At 48.7% G+C, this 21,199-nt stretch overlaps 1 protein-coding gene across 9 annotated transcripts in view; it reads right to left on the reverse strand.

The window, feature by feature from the left end:
- HIP1 (huntingtin interacting protein 1) overlaps window positions 1–21,199 on the reverse strand; it is a 169,628-nt gene that overhangs the window by 71,706 nt on the left and 76,723 nt on the right. For 7 of the 9 annotated variants that reach the window (XR_016439035.1, XM_090026504.1, XM_090026501.1 and 4 more), the window contains exons 2-3: window positions 5,486–5,549; window positions 1,046–1,188 (exon numbers count right to left, since the gene is read on the reverse strand). The exons of 1 other annotated variant lie outside the window; for it this stretch is intronic. Coding sequence is in view for 7 of the 8 variants with exons in the window: in XM_090026504.1 (XP_089882630.1) it covers window positions 1,046–1,188; window positions 5,486–5,549 (207 nt within the window). In the remaining variant the exon portion in view is untranslated. Of the gene's footprint in view, window positions 1–1,045; window positions 1,189–5,485; window positions 5,550–5,677; window positions 5,815–21,199 lie in introns of those variants that run through there. One more of the 9 variants, XM_090026500.1, reaches the window with a different exon arrangement.

Below are 21,199 nucleotides of genomic sequence, written 5' to 3' on the forward strand. Positions count from 1 at the left end.
CTGGCACTTGGGTGGAAGTGGGGCATTCAGCTGGGGCTGTGTCAGGCAGCAGGCGGCAGTGTAGGGTTGGGATTGGAACTGTGGTGAAATGTGGGGTGGTAGCAGCCTCCTCCCAGGATCGCGGAAGCCTGCTCTGAGCCCAACCCCCTGCGCTGAACAGATCCGGGGGCACATGATCCCCTGGCTCCACCCTCCCCCACGAGCTGCAACTCTGTCCCATGCCCCACCCCCCAAGCTGTGCAGCGCATGCCCCCTCTCTCACCACAGGGGGTGTTGATCTGTCCCCCCAAGCCCCCTCCCTACCCCCTCCCCTTCTGACTTACCAGCTGGAGGCAGCTCTCCATGCTGCCAGTTCCGCTCCATGTTGTGCTGCGGCTGCATGCAGCACGGGCATTTATTGTCCAGATTACTGGGCTCATCGGGCTGATATCCCATATAGACAATTTTCTTCATATTGGTACTGATTTGATATTGGACCGATGTATCAGTGCAACTCTACTAAATACCATTTTCTAGCCATCAGCCATTGTTAGGACAGTAATACTGGCACTTGACAGCTTTTTAAAAATAGGATAGGAAAGGTGTAAAATCTGTGTGGTGTGTTCAGAAGGTCCAGGATGGGGAATGGAAACCATAAAACAGGGCTTATTATCCTTCCCCAAACCTGCCCATTTCTCCCTCTTTTTGATAAATACAGAGTTACAGCCTCAAGTGATCAGAAATCCTAAAGCTGGTTTAAATGCTTAAGTAAAAAAAACAACAGGTAAACTAAAATTTAGGTCTTTTATGAACTTTCCTGATCTTTTATTCTTCCTTTTCAGATTCTCAACTAATATTCCACTCAAAAAGGCTAAGACTATCACATCTCTGGAGCTGAGACTTCAGAAAAAACATCAAGTATTACTAGACATATGATTTACAAGAACTGGCAACACTATGATTGCCCTGCAAGGTCATCCTCTTCCTCACCTGTGATAATGGCTGAAAATATGTCAGAAGCAGTCTTAGTATTCCTGCTTCCTACAGTGGTAGAAAGTGGACTTACATTTGGGTGTCCATCGCGGAGGAGCTTGTGGAACACGTGGCAGAATTTCCAACAGAGGACAGCGTTGCTGGAGAGGGGCAGCCGATTGACAACGCACCAGAAGGTCTGAGCTCCTTTCTCATGGTGAGTTCCCAGGATGCATGGTGAAAGACAGTGCTAAGAAAAATCCAGTCCATATAATTCAGAGTGCACAGTACATAAAAGTGAGCCTACTTGGCAAAGACACTGCTCTGTTAATATTCTAAACCCCAAAGTCCTTAGCAAGCCTTGTAGAGAACAGTCAAGAACTCCCTGCTAGGATATTTACAGCCAGGCACTGAGAAGCCCAATGTGTGCCAGCAACATAGCAACAGGGACCTGGAGTATACATGACCTGTCTGGTGGGGGAAAAAAGGGCAGCTGAATCTTTTCAAGCCACCACCTGGGATGTGCCTCCAAACCCAGTGCAACTGGTGAAGCCTCTGAGATCTGCAACTGCTCCTTTCTTTTGGCAATTTTCTCCCTCCTGTCATCATTGTAGTTGTCCAGAAACTCAATCCCCTTCCTTGCATCTGTCATTTATTCATTTCATCTCTCATCAGCTGAGCATGGCAAACAAAGGCATCTTGTTGGCATGCCTTGTTGTGGACAGCAGAGAAGGGGAAGGGGGCTGAGGCTGCGCTGCCAAAACAAGGATCGGGCCCCTTGCAGCTCCCCTGCCATCTTCCCCTGGCATGCCAACATCTTACAAGTCAAGGCTGCAGATGTTTTTGGCGCTCTACCAAAAAAACATTGCTAACCCCCACTCTATATGGAATAGTCCCTGAAGGAACTACATGACACTTCATCATTAAGTTTCATAATTTCATAGTTGGTAGGGTCCGAAGGGACCTGAGCAAATCATCGAGTCTGACCCCCTGCCATGGGCAGGAAAGAATGACCCCTTTGCCAGGGGTCAATTATATGCTGGGGGTTGTATATAAGTTATGCAACTATTTGCTAGACAACAAAAGAATGCTGGGGAGTAGTGTTCCTTGGCACTGTTCCTGGCTTGGGAAAGAAAGGCTGTTCAGTAGTTGGAACTACTAAACACTAGCAGTGACTGCAGACAGGGTAGCCAAGCACACAGACTGGGCACAGTGGGAACATCTACATGTGCAATTAATGTGAAGGGATAAACTCCAGAGCTGTTTGAACCACAGTACACTGCTCCTAGGCATAGCATCCACATGTGTGCCCAGAACAGCACTTTGATCTGAGGTGGAGCAGGCCTGGACTGGCAGCAGGTTTGGGGGGGTCAGCCCCGGGCTCCAGGTGGCAGCACTGGGTTTTGGAGGGGCTGGCTGGGGCATGAGAGTTCCAGTCATGCAGAACTGTGTGGCTAGGTGACAGGCAGTAGTCTCGCCCCCTGCTGCCTGGGCTGACTGGGTGCAATTTATGCCTGGGCCAGCGCTTATATGCATTTTTCATCGCAGTTAGTAACTCCACAGTAAGATACTACTGTCCCCAGCAGTTCTATCTTATGGCAGAGTTCATTAATTTACTGCACACTAATACTGGTGCACATGTAGACAATGACACTTTACTGTGGAGCTAATTAGTCTACTCCACAGTATAGCACACATGCAGTCTGAAAGGCACATAGTTAAGTGGACAGAATCTGCATGTTCCATATATGAGACCTAGATTCATTTCCAGGTCTGTCTGTGCAACTTCTTAGTGAAACAGATAGAAGCTGATATGAACCTGCTTTGGGAAAGAGGAAGATAAGTTGTTCAGTAATAAGCATTACCGTTGTTCAGTAATAAGCATTACTGAATAGACAGACATTTAAGCAACAGAGTGGGAGAGATGAAATGTGAACTCATGATCTCATGAATGCCAGAACTCTATATTACCTGATTATTCCTAGATTACCTAAAAGGAAAGCCTCTCTTGACTAAACTCTTCCCCCATATGGGTCATTAGAGCTCAGGCAGTGAAAACATCAACTCAATGAAAAGGGCATGGCAAATGTCCTGCACACTCCAATACTTGTAGGGGGATCCATCTACTAAGCCCTGTCACAAGAGGGCAATACAGGGCTGATCCTTGTAGACTTTTTCACAAGGCTCTGACAAGCAGAATAGCCAGGCATTGTCTTGCAAGAGACAGAGAATGCGAAAAGGGGACTGGTAATCATCGACAGCTTGCTGCATCAGGAAGCTAGCAGTTAATAGGGCTTCAATACAGCTCTGTCTCCAGGGCCTGGATTCCTCAGTCAGGCAGTTTTCCCATATAAAAGAGGCCTGAGATTAAAACAAAAGGTGCAGTATCATGGCCCACTCAGAAAGCCAGACTGAAATACACATTCCCCTAGTACACGATTAAAGGGGTGCTGCTGCTTTAATAATTTACAGCGTGCATCTCTGGAAGCAGGTAGAATAAGACCTAAGCCCTGGCTTGCCTGCGGAGCTGCCCAGACACCCGGCATCCATGCTGCAGCCCAGAGCTCAAGCCTCAGCCATGTGGCAGGGAACTTCAAATGCTTAAGAACATTCTGTTCTTTCCCAGCAAGAGTAAGAGAGGACAAGGGCCAGTGCAGAAACTTGACAGATTTCCAACTCAGGCTTGGGTACACACTGTACCCTGTAGGCTCAAACATGGTTCATGAAGCTTCTAACATGGTATGCATCTCAACTCCATACCCTAGTGCACTGCTTCCCCTGCTCCAGAGATCCTCAGAAGGGTTCACCACACCCACAGGAGGGGCTGAGTCATCTTGGCAAAGAGGCTCCTGTTTACGTAGCCTCCCTGTCTTGCTCAGATGCTGACAATCTGGGTTTCAGGAATGCTGAGCACCCAGAGTGCTCCTGGGAACAAAGCCCTTCAGGTCAGGCCTAGAATAGCTCTGCCAGTCAATCCAAACTAATTGGATGGTACCATGTCTCTCCTTCACAAGGCTGGAGTTCAGCTATAGCAAGTATTGCTTTTCCTGAACCCTTCAATGTTTTGCCAGAAACAGCCCTGTAGCACAAACTGAAGATCACAAAGAACGCCCACCTCACCTCTTGCCCATCTCTACAATGGTCTCCCCATATGATTCTGGAGATGTGACACACTCCACATGGTCAGAAAACAAAGTGCACCCCTAAATTTTCCTGCCCTGCCCACTTAAATGATTTGGCTCCCTGTCACCAACAGCTGCCAAGATGCACATTCTTCTTCAGCTGGACCTTTAAATTTTCACACCTTTGGGCCATTAGAGCTTAGACACACCTGGTATTTATAATGACACTAAAGCTCATCAGGTGGGGGTAATAACACCTGGTATTTATAACCACCATCAGGTGGGGGTCAAGTCTGCAGTGGTCTTCCCTCCTTTAGACATTTCCTGCCACTGCTAACACTGGCATTACTTCATGGCTGGAGTCAGCAGTGGGAATGCCACGCACAGATAAGACGAGGCAGTTGCTAGCACAAAACAACTCAGAGCAAGGCTGTAGGGTTAAAAACGAGCAGCACAGATGAGGCTGCTGGGACTGACGGTTACCCTATAGCAGGGGTGCTTAACCTCCAGCCCACAGGCCAAATGCAGCCTGTAAGCCCTTTGCATCTGGCTTGCAGGGCTCCCCACAGGTTGGGAAATTTAGTGGTGGGGGAACAGTGGGCCATACTGCCCCCCGTCAAATGTCCAAGTCCCAAGCCCTGCCCAGTTAGAGCCAGGCCATGCCCGCTCCCCTTGCAGGGCTGGATTAGGGCCAGGCCACATCCCTCTCCTCCCAACCCTGCAAAGCTGGGCCATGTCCCCTTTCTCCACAGGGCCATGGCTGGGGATGAGTCAACCCCCCCTCTCCCCCAGGCCAAGCCATGCATTTCCACACCAAATCCCCCTCCATGAGGCTGGGTGAAGCTCCTTTACCCCTACAGGGTGCAACTCAGGTCAAGCTGCAACCAACCCCCTCTGCATGGCCAGATGGTGGCAGTGCTGGCCCCAGGCACTGGATTGGAACCACCATCTGGCCCACAGTCACACCAGGGGTTGCCAATCTGGCCTGCCAGGGAAAAACGTTGGGCACCACTGCCCTGTAGCAATCTGCCCCTCATTTCATCAGATGAAATCCCTTACTGGAGCCCCTTCCCCCTCAAAGAATTTCCCCACAGGAATCCCATCCCTTCTTTCTTCCTGTACTATCCAAAGGGAACCCCAACAGGGGCCTTGCTTTAAACCTTCCCCTCAACCACAGAGCGGAGGGGACTCCAGCAGAAGCCCTGCTTTACTCCCCTCCCCCATTCAGCAAAAGGAACCACAAGCAGTACTTCCCAGGCCTCTGCCTAGGTTCATCTGTGACAGGCACTTCCTGCGACTGTTGGTCTCTGCCCCAGCCTGAAGGCCCCTCCACCTTGTCTCAGCCATGTCTTCAACCAGCCCCAGTCAACTCCCACGCTTGCTTGTCCTGCTGCCAACTTTAAAAAGGATATTTCTGGCATGTTTCTCCTTGACAGCTACTTCCTGTGTATTAATGGCCTTATTGATGCTCACAGTCTGAAAAACAGAAAAGGGGTGTGTTTGTGTTCAATGTAAAGAGCCTCGAGGATGAGATGTGGGTCAGGGTCACATACTTATTCAGATCCTCCCACCCCCACGTACGCAGGTCCCATTGCTCCCTGCACCTGTTGATGGTTGGTACCAATCCAGGCCCTGTCACTGGAAGCAGCCGTTCTCCCACGCCAGCTGGACTCTACTGATTCCCAGATGCATTTCTGGAAGCTGCCTGGCATCTGCCATTCTCAGTTGCTGCCAGGATTCACTTACTCGGCACAATAATAATGCAATTAAAATGGTGACTACAAAAGATAATCTCCCTACATTTGCCCTTTGGGGGGGCTGAAAAGGGCTGAGGGAAAGCGAACCGAAGTCAAATCTACCTGCATGACCTTTGACATGGTGGGGCTGGGAGTCATTCTTCTCCTGGGCCAAACAGAAAACAGCTACCCAGCCCAAGGCATGTAGCTGCTAGATCTCTCGTATATTTGAGAGGAGGTCAGGAAGAGCTGGGGGCACTTAGAGAAATAGCTGCAGTCAGGGTTGTCTGCCAAGTTATATCACACAAGTGCCTGGAAACCTTGTTGAGTGTCAGCCCTCCACTGCACTGACTTGTACCATGGAGGACAGCCCTCAATCTGCATACCACGCAGGCCACAACATCTGGGGAAAACAGTGGGGAAAGGGGTGGGCTCAGCTGAGATGATGAAATTACAATCAGCTGGACTTGAGCAGCAAAGCTGGAGTCTCAACTTGCTACATGCCTAACCAGTACAAAGCAGTACTGACCCAAGGCATAAACTGGCTTTCAGGAGTAGAGATGCACCAATACATCGGTCCAATACTGGATCGGTACCAATATAAAAAAAATTGGCTGCATCAGAAAAAGGCCTCAGGTGGCCAATAATTTGGCAGAGAAACACTCGAGAGTGCATGCAGCTGCAGCGCAGCACGCAGGAAGCGAGGAGCACAGTCCAGTGTGGAGAGCTGCATGCAGCTGGTAAGTCTGTTGTGGTGGAAGGGAAGTGGGGAGAGTAGGGGTGTGGGGGGAAGATCAACGTCCCCCACAGTGAGGGAGGGAGGGAGGGGGCAGGCGCTGCCCAGATGGGGTGAGGTGGGGCACAGGACAGAGCCGCAGCTTGTAAGTGGGGGGCGGGACAGGACACACAACTCCCGCTGCTGCATGCACCCTGGGAGGCATGAGGAGAAGGCATGTGCCCCACAGATCTGTGTGGGTTGGGGAGGCCAGGCTGCAGCTGCATGCTGGAGCCAGGGCTGCACCGGGTTCTTCTCAGTGGGGGCTGGGCTTGGGGTGGGCAGCAGTGGCGCTGGGAGGGGGGGCTACGGAGGGGGCTGCAGCCACCCCAGATTTCACCATAGGTCCCCTGTAGCTCTGTTTCCAGCCCCACCCAGCACAGTCCTGGCTCTTCGGTGTATGGGAGGAGGCAGGGCTTGAGCCAGGGTTGTGGTGGGTGGGCAGCGGCGATGCTGGGAGTGGGGCTATGGCAAAATTTGGGGTGGCCGCAGCCCACTCCATAGTCCCCCTCCCAGTGCTGCTACCACCTGCCTTGAGCCCAACCCCCACTGAGAAGAACCCGGTGCAGCTCCAGCTCCAGCCCACTCCCCCACCCCATGCAAATTCAGGGGGCACATGCCACCCCATGCCCTCCTAGAGTCCCCGTTCCCCCTGCCCCCCCATGAACCACAGCTCTGTCCCACGGCCCACCCTACCCCACCCTGGCTGGGAAGCACCTGTCCCCACCCCTGCCCCCTCCTTCCCTCACCACAGGGGGCACTGATCTGCCCACCCCTTCCCCCCCAACGTGCCATCCCTCCCCTTCTACCACAGCAGTCTTACCAATTGCATGCAGTTGTATCGGAAGTAGGATCAGTATCAGTTGATATGCTTCCTTAAATATCGGCTATCGGTATTGGCTCCCAAAATCTCTATCAGTGTACCCCCATCCAGGAGGCAGGGCCATCCCTGGAGGGGGCAATCGGAGTGGCTGCCCTGGGGCCCTGTGCTTTGGGGGGCCCCCGCAGAGCAGGGCAGAGCAGCAGTGGCATGAAGCTGGGCGGAGCAGCAGCTCCACATCCAGCCACTCACTATCCTCCCCCCGCCTTACTGCTGCTGCTGTTGGCGGTGGCAGCTTCTTCTGGTCTGGGGCCATGGGATCAGAGCAAGGGCGGGGCCCCGCATGGGCTGATTTGCCCCCTGCCCCACACCCTGCTCAGGCCAGCTCTGCCAGGAGGGATTCAGAAGAGGAAAGGGTGGCAGATTAAAAAACAATGGCCTTGTGTCACTGCTACAGCCTGCCCATCTCCCAGTCCAAGCTGCTGGAAGAGGCTTTATGCATCAGTTTGAGACAGTCAGCTGCAGCTAGTGTGTCTGTATCACCCTTCTGGGAATGTGTTGGGCAGAGCTTGGACCTGTCTGCTGCTAAACGCTCAGCATTGTGGTGGGTGCTGGAAACATCTTCCAGGACATGGCACAATAACAAATGGGCAGCCCAGGCACATGCTTTTCCAAGTACGTACAGGAAAACAATGGGAAAGATAAGGACACTTGCTGCAGAAGACTGGGCTGCATTACTTAGTAGAGCACGCACGCAGCTGGCTTCTTCCCAGGCCTGCTCATTAAATATGGCCTTATACACTGCCCCTCTCTGAGCCTGTCTCCCCAAGGATATCACAGAGACAGTACTGACTGACCTCTCTCAGAAAGAATTATGAAGTGGTTAGAAACTGGACTATATCAGTTTCTAACGAAATCACTTTCAGAGCTACTTGCTCTGGTTCCCAAATGTTCATACAAAAGGTGGCACCAATTTAACCAAGTGGGATCAGAATCCCATTTGGTTAAATTGAGCTAATTTTCATGTGGCCCCCAGCTCACAGCTACTTAATGCTGGCACAGCACTTCAAAGATGTAGAATGTGAGATTAACGCTCACATTAATGCTTCTGTTGCAGAGGGTCCACAGTAAACTAACAAGAGAAATAGGCTGTCTCAGCGCAGTCAGAAGTGGTTAATTACTGACTCAAACCAACTAAAACAGCAGGATAAATTCCAACCTAATGCCTTATTCATTTATAGTCCTTCCTGAATCCTAGTAACATCCTTAATCTCCAAGGATGGACCTGTTATGGTTTTATCAAAACAGAAGACATGCCAGAATGGTGGGAACCTCAGAGCAGAAGCTACTTCCCTGTATTGTATAGGAACAAAAAACGTGCACTAAACCCATTAACATTCACACAAAGAATGTATGTACCAGGTCACAGCAGACGCATGCTGCAAAGCACTGCCCACATCAGAGCTCACAGCAGATCTCTGCCACTTTCGTAGGCAGCAAAAACTCTAATTAAGGCTGAAAACATGTTTCCATTTTAACCCACAATTTTCAGTTACTGGGAATACTGCGAAGAAGGTCCTTTTAGTGTTGAAAATTTCTACTATATCTGAGCCCAAGAGACTTTTTTTTCCTGCCCTGGGGTGCTTGAGCAGAGTAGGTTCCAATTTATGTGAAGGTGAAATAAAGATATATACACACACCCCTCTGTGCAAATGTTCCTAGCCTTTCTTTTGTCTCAAGCAATGCAGGCACCATTAGGTTCTTCTCTGAGGAAGGGGAGTCAGATCAGCTTGGAAAAAAAGGTACTTAGGACTGTAGAGGATTCATAGATTTTAAAAGCAGCAGGGATTGTTACATTGTTAAGTCTGGCTTCCTGCGCATTTAAAGACACAGAAGGTAGAGTGAACCTCCACACAAGATTGGATGGGAAACTCTTCAACCTGTCAGGACTTAAGGCAAAGATTAAAGTTTGAAAGGTGCTTACCAGGGAGCTTCCAAATACTGATGATGAGACTCTTATACCCCAAAATGAAGACCTATTACATGAACTCATAGATCGCCTCTCAAGAGCTTGCCAGGTATTTGCTCTCACCATCAGCATAAAGAAAACAGTTGTACTAGGACAGGGAGTTCCACAAAATCCATCAATCATCCTTAATGAGAATGAGCTGGCAGTAGTCCAAAAGTTCAGCTACCTAGGCTCTACAGTGACTACCAATTCTCACTGGATGAAGAACTTAAATGTTTGCATTGGAAAGGCTGACACCACCTTCAGCAGACTAACTAAAAGAGAATGGAACAACTCAAAGCTTACCATCAAGACCAAAATACTAGTGTACAAAGCTTTCATACTCAGCACTGTCATGTATGGTGGAGAAACATGGACAGCTTATGCACACCAAGAGAAAAGGTTAAAAAGCTTCCACCTGCACTGTTTATGCTGCATACTCAACATCAAATGGCAAGATAAAATTACCAACACAGAGGTTCTTCAGAAGGCAAATTTACTAAGTTTGACAACCCTACCCAAACACAGATGACTGCCCCGGCTAGGCCACCTGAGCAGATTGGCAGATAGACACATACCCAAGGACATACTATATGGGGAACTATTGGAAGGAACAAGAACAACAGGACGTCCCAAGCTTCGCTACGAAGATGCATGCAAACGAGATACGAAGGCATTTGGAATCAATCCTAACCAATGGAAAACCTTCGCAAGTGATGGTAAAAAGTGGCATCATAATCCCCACCATGGCATCAAAGTCCATGACAGAAATTGGATCCAACAGCTTGAAAAGAGCCTGTGGGAGTGCGGAGCTCAGCTGGGCAGGGTGTGAGGTGTAGGGACCCCCCCCCCACAGTCCTCCCAAGGTGTGCAGCCCCTGCTGCAGCAGCAGCAGCAGGTGGGGAGGTCAGGATGCTTGTGCCTGACACAGGCACCTGGTGGGGCACAGCTCTGGCCAGTGCTGCAAGGGGGGAGGGACTGCCTGGCTGCCTCTATCACTGGGGCTCTATGCTGCGTGCCTGCAGCTCCACCCTTGTAACGGGGAAGCCCCGTGATGGAGGCCATGGAGAAGCAGGGGGTGGGGCTACCTCCACTCCTGGCAGAGTGCAGGGACCTGCGCAGCAAGGGGCGGAGGAGGCAGCAAGCTCCGGCTGCAGGTGTTGGAGTTGCAGGCACGTGGTGCAGAGCCCCAGCAACAGAGGCAGCCGCGAAGGCTGCAGTCCTTCCCCCTGCGCAGCACTGGCTGGAGACATGCCCCACCGGGCGCCTGTGCCAGGCACGTGTCCTGACCTCCCCACCTGCTGCTGCTACCAGCAGCTGGGGCTGCATGCCATGAGGGTAGTGCGTGGGGGGGAGGTCCCTACACCCCCCACCCTCCCTCATACCCCACACACCCAGACCCACTGGGTTGCCCCACAATCCCCACTGATATATACTTACACCCCAACATACCCTATACCCCCCTACACAGCCACACCCTCCCAAACTCTCCACACACTCCCACACCCCACCATACATACACTATAAAAGAGTGACACTTTATTTTTGAGTTGTTATGCAATCCCTTATATATACACAGTACACAATCACAAGTTACGACAAATATTTTTGTAATAAAATTAAAATATATTATAGATGTTTGACTTCTAATGTATGGTTTGTTTGTTTTTCCCTAAAATAACAACCCCTGCTCCCAAAAGGAGTGGGGAGGGGCAGGAAGGAGAGGGACTTCCAGTGGCAAAGGTCAGGGGTTAGGGGGCAGGTTTTCTGGTTCCAGTGTGATGACCAGGGGGCAGGGCAACTGTCAGGGGGTGGACCTACCTATGCGGCTCCGGACAGCTTGCCAAAACTTAAGTGGCCCTCCACCTGACCTAATCGCCTGCCCCTGATCTAGAAGGTAGTAAAGTACCTAAAACCACAGAACTCAGAACAAAAGCACAAATCTAATTAAAGTGTTGAGCCCACAGCACTGTGATCTTGCTATTGCCAATGAGCTATTGCTGGCAGCTTAATTTTAGTGAATTCCTACCACCCTCTATCATTTCAATGCCATGCCAAAAATATCTCCAAGCCTGCCATCTGATTCCACTCCAGGGGAGTGGTACAATCAAGGGCTGTACAGAGCACCAGAATTGAGGGTTCTTTGGATTATTTTGGATTGAACAAGATTAAATAGGACCCTTGCAGAGTCAGTCACTGCTGAAAAGATCCTTTAATTGCTTTTGTGCAGAAGTAGGGGTTGCTGGAGAGTGCAATGTTGCTAGTCAGGATTGAGGGTTGACTGAGGCAACAGACACAGCTGAAAGAAACAGTATCACTTTGAAACATTTTTTGCCTAAAAGGAATTCAGTGCAGCTGCACTTGGGTGAATGAGATCTCTCTGGCTGCATTCTGTGGCAAGTAAAAGCCACAAAGTATGAAGCACAGGGAGCCTCATTTTCTCGCCTCCATGGGAGCCACTTTCTTTCCCGGAAGGTTAGGAAAGAATATGTACAGAACTCAGCATTCTTAGGGCCAAGGGTTTCCTGGAGCTGCAAGGGACTGGGACCTTTCAGTGTTCCACTGAAAGAGTGGCATTGTAAAGAGCTTCCTGCTCCAGCAGCTCTGTATGAAGCTGGTTCCGGAGTGGCAATTATTACCAGTAACCCACAGGAAGGCAAGCTTTATCCTGACAGCCCCTCCCACATCCTCCCCAAATAGTGCCTCTACCAATCCAAAAAAAAAAAAAAAAAAAAAAAAAATTTGCTGAGTGTATAGGGAAGCATTGGACACGAACTGCCCATAAAGTGCTGCGTGAGCTCTGTACAGTCACACACCCATCGTATCTCATGACAAAGCCCCAAGGTCATACCTCGGATGAGACCATGAGCTGAAGCCTCTGCACGTATGGGGAAACCAATGGGTAACTCAGAATCCCACAAATGCCCGATTGTGCCTTTTGAGGACACCACGCCTATTCTCTCTCCCAGCATCGCAAGTTTTTTTGATCCATATTAGAAGCTAGATTACACAATAAAAAATGTTCAATCTGGCTCCTGTTGGTCTCTTCTGTTTAATTAATAATTAACTCTCTTTTGAAGTAAGAATGTCTAACAAATCAACTAAGCAGGGCAGACAAGCCAGAACTGGGAGTTCATCACCCTGAAAAGTCCTGAGACTCACAGCAGCAGTGCAGTAAATGGGAATTAGCACCATTTCAATACTTTCCAGCAGGCCTCTAAGAGGAAAAAACTATCACAAAAAGCTTTTGGGGAAACCAAAAGCCTCTGAAATTATTCCCAACTAAACTCATGTAGGAGGACAAGGCTGACTGGTAGCTCTGTGTTTTTAACACAGAGGGAAATCAATACTCCTCTGAAACTGCCCATCGTCGGGTGCTTCACAGCAAGATCTATAATGTAAGCCTTCATTATTTTGTATATCTCTATCATGTGTCCTCCAGGGCCCAAAATTCAGGTTTAATAGTCAACTGACCAGACTATCACCTAAAGAAAAGGTCTTTAGTGGGAAAGGAACAACCTCTGCAGAAGCAGCCAGTGCACCCATGACATTATTAGGTAAAGCTAGCATCTTCCCACCCACATGCACTTTACCTTTAATTATCTAAGGGGAACCACATTTTGGTGCTCCAGGATTTGATGCTCCTTTTATTTAAGCTCTGGATATAGATTTGCTTTTTCAATGCAGCTGTCTACTGTAGGTCTTCCATTCAGCATAACACCCAACTGAATGCCAAATGCTTTCTGGAATCACCAGCGCTGCTGGACATTGTCAGCATTCACCACTAGTTACAACCTTGGTGAGTTCCAAAGCAGAAGGACTGCTTGGCAGAAGCTGCACTCTGCCCACTGTAGGAAAGCAGCGCAGTATTTGTAAAGCATTTATCCCACTGGTTTTCAACCTGTGGTCCACAGACTCCTAGGACCCCCCAGACTGTCTAAGAGGTCTACAAAAGATGACTATGATCAATCAAAAGTACACGAATACCCACACTTACAATACAAAGGGACACCTCCATTCAAAATTTCCAAAGGGGGCTGCACTTCCATTTGAAATTTTGTAGGGATCCACAAAAGAAAAAAGCTTGAAAATCACCGATTTATCCTAACCCAGTGCACTCTCTCTAAGATACTAGGCAAGCCCCTCAGAATACAGAGCTTGTGAGGAGACATGGTTCAGCATAACTAGCTCAGTGAAGGGGCACATGCAAAGCTAAGTCCTCTCTACCTCTAGGGAGACTTACGCTGCTGCAGGCTTAGTGTCTGGACAAGGCAGCGGTACTTGCAATGAGAAAACAAAGGGGCAGGGAATTGCCAACTTCAAACGGGGCAGAAGGGATACATTAATGGAATAGGCATCTCAGATGTAGGCAAATCATGCCCTGAGCTGGCAGTAGCGCTGCAAAGATAACCTTAAAATGTGATGCTACAAAACCGCATTAAAAAGGCTGAAGGATCTTTCAGCAAAATTCTTCCCTGTCTTAAGAACCAAATACACTTCCTAACTTGACAGGCATGGAAGTCAGCCTGCCATTAAGGTTGGATACATTTCAACTGAAAGCAGCCTTGCTGCAAAGAGCTATTTCAGACCCTGCCAGACTATGACTAAGTCTCCCACAGTGCCCATAGCCTTATCACTTAACTTCTTCCTCAAGCTGACGAAGAGATGCCTGTTCTACCATCCATCCCTTAGCTTCAGTCAGGGAGTTACCAAGAGACTCTTCATCATTAATGGACAGGCTTCTGACTGCCTCCCTTCACAATCATACTTTCCATTTTGGGAGACTTCTTTGCCCCAGCTACTTGCATTAGAAACCTCCTTGCTAATGACTTCACAACTGCTGCAAGATACGTCACTCTCCAGAGCAGTTCTCAGTATGTCAGACAGGGCTACAAGAGGAGAATCTCTCTCCTGGCTGGACTTACAGAAACTATATATTAATGGGGAAGAGGTATTATGTTGGCATTCTTCACAGGCTGTGCGCGGCTGGGATGTAATCAGAAGTGCTCAATCCTATTAAACATGGAGTATTTACAATAGGATGATGAGCTTTTAGCACACATGAGAATCCAGGCAAAAGTGGCAACAGTTCAGTCAGCTTCCTGCAGAAACTGTCATGGGGTGAAATCTGGAAATGACAGGGTAGCTCCTTGCTGGAGTGGCCTAAACCGGGCAGAAGTGTGTCCTATGCAGCAGGGTTGCTTTGACAACTAATTTGAACCTCTTGCTTTATGGGAGATGCTGCCCGTCAGTTCCTCCTTTCAGACAATGCTGCTCAGGAACTGATTAGCTCACATGACTCATTTGTGCAACAAGAATAAAAACTGAGTCAAGGAAGGGCCCGGGTTACAACACAGTGAAAGGCTATAAAGTAACTGAGAAATAACAGCATCCTCATAACTAAATTACAGTCTAGTCTGAAGACTTCAATAGGTTCAGAATACACAAGAGCTTTTGTCAAGCTCTGAATAAACCAATGCTTTTAAACATATTATAAGGAAGTTGGAGCACAGTGTTGCAACAGGTCCCCAGACACTTTATGTTTGTAGCATAAATGGGGCCTCAGTGCAACAGTAGCTAAAACAGTGGCATTTTTATTGCTGCAAGCTCATTCCAAGCAGGGTCATGAAAATGCCAGTGTTACCAGAACAGAACTAACCACCATGCAACAAAAATCCCAGGTTCCTCAGTAAGAGGAGCAAGAAGTCACTTACAACAGGATAGGAAATGTGTTACCTAAATTCTTGCCCCAGGGTACTGTGACAGAACACCATCTGTCTGGTCAACATACTCTCCGGGTGGTCAATGCTATGTGCATTTGTTTTCCTGCTCACTTCAACAGCATCTACTATGCCACTAGTAGACAATTATTTGGGTTGGATTGGGCAGTTTAGTTCTAGTGAGCTCTTGTGGGCTGGAGGAGAGGGGTGGTCACCCAGTCTGGCAGGGGGAGGAGCAATTGATCCTATCCAGCCCTGGACCTGTCTAGCCTGCACCCACTGCTGGGGGCACTAGATGAAGCAGACAGGTGGGGTCTTTATGGAGACTGGCCTGGAACTTCTGCAAGCAAGATGTACTCAGCCAGTAGGATAGGATGGGGCTGTGGGTACGTGGGCAGGATTGCATGGGGCTGCTGTCAGGGCAGAGCAGCTACCTGGTCCCCACATGTTCCTGTGAGGGGTGCTGGTTCTGCAGGCAGACATGTGGAGAGCAGATTGCAGCTCTGCCCTGGGCCTTGGCTCTATGCTGTCACTGCCCCATGATCCTGTTCCTGGCCTCAGTCCCCACCTACCCATCCCACTCCCAGATGCCACACCCCCTCCACCCACAGCCTCATCCCATCCACTCAGCTGAAGCCTCCCTGCCTGCAGGGGTCCTAGGCCAGTCTCCATCGGGACCCTACCCACCCGCTCCATCTGGTACTTCCAGTGGCAGGTGTGGGGTGCATTGGCCAGGTGTCTAGGCAGCATGGCCAGGTCCGGCAGCAGTGGAAACACTGGCAGTAGCAGCTGGGAAGGGTGAGCCACCATGGCGGGGCTGCCAGGAAGTGAGTCCAGCCACCATGCTGCTTTTACCCTACCACGTGCCCAGGTGCAGCTGGACTGGCTACATGTGCCACCACTTGGGCTGCCTCCCATGCCTGGGCTAAACCAGGTCAAAGTACCCATCACAGGATGGATGGGAGGTTGGATCTGGCTGAGGTATCCACCATAGGTTGGTGGGCCAGATCTGGCCCATGGGCTGTATTTTGCCCACCTATGTGCTATGCAAAGTGTGCAAGGCCTGTCCTCTCCTTTTACATAAACAGTTCTTGCTGTGGCTTGATTTCACTCCCCATGCTTCCGCAGGCGACTTCAAACGAGCTGAGCAACCACAGGTCCAGCTGACATTTGAAACTGTCCAACACGAAACTCATTCTGGCCAAAGACACCAAGTGTATGACAGCAATTCTCAGCCAGCGTGACATGTACCCTGGCTTGCAGCAACGGGATTCTGCATTCTTGTGTATATGCCAAAAGCTCATCATCATATTGTTGTGGGGTATCACACAATATTAGCACCGTTAGGTATGCAAACACCTACACATAATTCCTAAGATAAACCCAGAAATTTCACACAGGAATCCACAGTGTCGACAACCTTCAGACCTGTCATGGTCTTTCTGATTTCTTTGTAACAGAATAATTGTTCTATTATTTTTTCAGTCAAAAGCTATGTAAAAAATTAAGAGCTGGCATTTTTCAAAGGATGCCTCAAGTCTACTAGGAGAGAGCAGGATGGGAGGGGGAGGATTGACCCTAAAAGGTTGGGAATCACTTCTTTATGAAATCTAAACATTTCATTTAAAGATGTTTCCTGGGTTATGCAGAGATTTAATGGGAGAACCCAAGTTATAAATCACACTCCCCTGCCTAAGCACTACATAATCAGCCTTACATGTTCCAGGCCAATGTCCTCTGATAAACAGTTCAGATATCAGGGCAAATCTGAACATGATGCCAAACCTCCTACTGTAAGACTAACACGTAGGATTAGTTATGGAAGGGCAAAGCCTTTAAAGTGCTGAGAACCTTAAACTGCATTAACTTCAATGAGAACAGAAGATGCTCAGCACCTGACAGAATTTGCATACATGATAAACATAATGAAGAAAGCAGAAAACCCCTGCTGGAAACCCCATCATCTCCAGCAGAAAACCCCATCATCTCCAGCCAATCAGAAACAGCAGTCCTGGTGACCACAGAGGACGATGGAAACGGATAATTCTGTTTGGCTTCCTAGGAAGGGAATGATTAGTAGGCAAGGAAGCAGTCTTTTCCTGACTATTCTGTGGAAATAAAAAAGAAACAAAGGTAAAAAAAAAATAGTAGCTAGCACTTGAAAACCAGCCCTAACCACAGGAAATGCGTAGAGACAGATGCATCTAAAACAACTGCTGCAACAGGACAGAGGGGGACTGCAGTTACAAGATCCAAATGCATTCACCATGGGAAACCCATGAAAAAAACTCAGAGCAATCACAGAAACTCTCTATCTAGGAGTGTAGTAGCAGATACCAGCAGAAGGGACAGAGGCCCAAAACTGCAAGAAAGTTTGTAACAGAGAAAGAATTACAGAGGGATTTTGGAACATGATAAAAAAGATATCCTCACACTTGCATCTACACATTTCTCTTTATCTTGCAAACCTGCACACACAGACACAGAGTTTATAAAACTCCCAAATTTGCCATATATACCCACAAGTGTCCATGCCCCTCTAAAATAAATTACAAGCTTGGAACTGATGCATTTCAAAGGACACTATCTAGACGCTGCAGGGAGACTTCTTATGTCTCCTTTTATCTCAGAAAGGAAATAAGTGTAAATTAAGGAATTCTGCACCATCACAAATTATTTGGAAAACCGAGTAAAACCCTCATGTAAATCTTCTTAGTAATGTTTCTCATTTTTCTTTAGTGCTTTTCTAAAAATGTCTAGTTAAGGATGATCATAGCAAAGTAGGATGGAAGGGACCCCAGAAGATCAGAGTCCAACTCCCTGCTCAAGGAAGAATCATCCCTGACCAAACTACCCCAGCTGTCCAACTTGCTCTTGAAAATTCCCAGGGATGGAACTTCAGAATTGCTCTAGGTAGCTTCACCATACTCATAGTCAGAAAGTTCTTCCTAATCTCCAACCAAAATTTCCTCTGCTGCATCTTAAGCCCATTGCTCCTAGGCCTGTCCCTTACAGCCACAGAGAAAAGCTCATTTCCATCCTCTCTACAATCACCCTTCAGGTATTTGAAGACTGCTGTCAAATCCCTCCTTAGTCTTCTTTTCTCCAGGCTAAATACCCCCAAGTCTTTCAGCCAGTCCTCTTAAATCTTACTTATTCTAATAATTTTGTCACTCTGCACTGGGTTCTTTCCAATCAGTCCACATCCATCTGGACACATGGGGCCCAAAACTGAACACAATACTCCAGGTGAGGCCTCACCAGTGCTGAACAAAGAAGGAGATTCACTTCCCTTGATTTGCAAGTGACACGCCTGCTAACAAAATCCAGTATGCTGTCAGTATTTATTCAAGAAGAGCACATTGTTGGCTCATATTTAGCATTCTGTAACTCGCAGGTCCTTCTCTGAAATACTGCAGCCTAGCGAGTCATTCCCCAGTTTAAATTTATACACGCAATTATTCCTTCCCAAGTGCAGAACTCTGCACTTGTCCTTGTTGAATCTCATCTCATCGATTGTCGACCATTTCTCTAGTCTATCCAGGTCATTCTGGATCCTAGCTCTGCCCCAGATCCTGAGTGACTGCAATTCCACCCAATGTGATGCTGTCTGTAAATCTGCTAAGTGTGCACTCAATCCCATCATCCAAACCATTAATGAAGATGCTGAAGAATACCAGACCCAGGACTGAATCCTGGGGAAGCCCTCTTGATATCTCCTCCCAACTACACACTAAGGCACTGAAGCTCAGTGAGCACAATGGCCCAACCAGTTCCGTATTCACCCTCGTCTAGTCTGCATTTCCTTAGGAAGGGAATATAAAGGGCTTAGTCCATCTGTCTGTGTATCTGTCTGTCCGGCTGTAACACTCTTGGAGCACTCCGATTGGTTGTCTCAGCAGCCAAACACAATCATAATATTTACTGAAACAACCAATCAGAGTGCTCCACACAGACTGCTCTGCAGAGTGCAGCCATGATGGTGGGGATGGAGGCCCTGCTCCTCGGAGGCGGCGTGGAGTGCTGGCAGAGGGTGATGGAGGAAATGGCGGGGAGAGTGGGATGGCAGAGCACTGTCATAACAGTGGGGATGGAGGGGATGGCGGTGCAAGCTTCCTCCTCTATTGCTCCTGGGAGGCAGCAACGGCGCAGGATGGTGGGTGGCGATGCTCTATCCCCGCCCCCTCCCTCCCATCATTCTTGGCAGCCAATTCGCTAGTTTCTTCAGAAAACTGCTTTCAAACAAGCCCATAAACACACCAGAGAAGTAGAAACCCTAAAAGACTATACAGTCCTATAGGACATCCCAATAAAATGATATTTACAGGGCTGTCCGGTTTCTAGGTTGTTGCAGGCCAGGGGTCTCCTGGGCCACACCAGTGGGGGCTGCACTAGCTCAAGCTGCAGACACCCATGGGCTGCATACTGCATAGGTGCTCTGGCCTTACCCTCAGGTCCCCAGCTATGGGCTTCCGTGCTGCACCACACCATGCAGGGAACCCAGGCTGCAGTCTGCACCATGCCATACTGCAGGGTCCCCTCCCCTGAGGCTGGGGCAGGTAGTGAAAGCCAGAGAAGGGAGGGGAAGCCTGGAGACCTTGGCTGCTTTGCAGTCCGAGCAATGCGGGGAGTGGTGGCTGGGTGGAGCCTAAGGGTGCTACCAGTTAAACTGCCCTTATCTACTAAACTTCCCTCCCTCCCTGGCTCTACAAAAGTATAGCAGACTTGTGGCATGGGATGAGACATGTGTCAGGGGTTTTCAAAGCCTCCTTCAGAGGCATTGGGTGTTGGCTGCAGCTAAGGGTAGAGATTTTGACTGGGGTGTGACAATGCTCCTGCTGAGACTTAGGGGCTGGGACTTAAGGGTCTTCCCTTCCCCTCAGGTCAGACTGATCATCATATTTGGAAACAGGAAGGTATTTTACCCCACAGTCAAACTGATAAGGACTGGGGGGCAGGGCAGGGGGAGTTGCCTTCTTCTGTACTGGGGAACGTGGTCCTCTTCCTGAGATCTCTTATGCATATGCTAACAACCTTTACAGCAGCAGGATAGTAGCCACAGTGGTACCCCTGCTTCGCCTGTGGCAGGTGAGGGTATTACATCTTTGGCTTTGTGTCAGGTTTGACTGTGTAGTTTTACCAATAAGTTAGACAATAGATTTGTATAGGATGGTTTGGAAAAGAATATGATCATGCCTCAGGTAGGGGGCTGGACTAGATGACCTATGGAGGTCCCTTCCAGGTATATTTTTCTGATTCTATAAGGGGCATTTCTCCCATGAAAAAGTAGGGCTGGAGGCACTGGTCTCTTTAAAAAGCATCAACTGCAATTCATTCAATTTAAGTTTCTCTCTTTAAATATGTAAATTGCCAATGAATAGCCAAAGACAAATCATGCATATTCAGGCAGCTGTCCAATCGTACAGTCTCAGAAAGGGTTTCCTCCACCAAGTGCTAACCCCCCCCCCCCCAAAACAAACAAAACCAACAAAACCAAAATAAAAAACCAAAACAAAAAACCCCCAACCAATCTATCCTGGGTAATGCTTGGAATAATTAGCATCACACTTAGGAGTGGAGTGCTCTTATGGTAAGAAGAGGGGGTGCCCCCCTGCATCCTTTGGCAGATTCAGTTTTTCCACTCTGCCTGCAGCTCTCGTCTCAAAGGAATGTTTGGAGGAGACTCTTATAAAGCAGGACAGCCGCACAGCCCGTATGACCGTATATAGTAGCACCAAGAAAAGAGAACCATCCTGGTTTGTACACAGTGAAAATACAAAGGAAATGAAGCCACAGCAGACCACACAGAGGCAGGTGACACAATGCCCAATGAGGATGAAGAAAACTGAGAACATCTCAGTTGAGCCTTAATTCTTCCTGGAAGAGAGAAGGAAAGGGGAAACAAGAAGCTACCTACCCAGAGTTCATCCCTGGATATTAGACTGTACCAGACACACCTAATGCTGGAGCCCTCTCCCAGCCAGGGGTTCAATTTGGACACAAATAAAAATATTCTTCCCAATTCCACTTGCAAACAGAGTTCTGTGTATCAGAGATAGCAGATACT

This window comes from Crocodylus siamensis, chromosome 13 (genome assembly GCF_052110815.1).
Source record: "Crocodylus siamensis isolate JL-2025a chromosome 13, ASM5211081v1, whole genome shotgun sequence".
NCBI classification, from domain to species: Eukaryota; Metazoa; Chordata; order Crocodylia; family Crocodylidae; genus Crocodylus; species Crocodylus siamensis.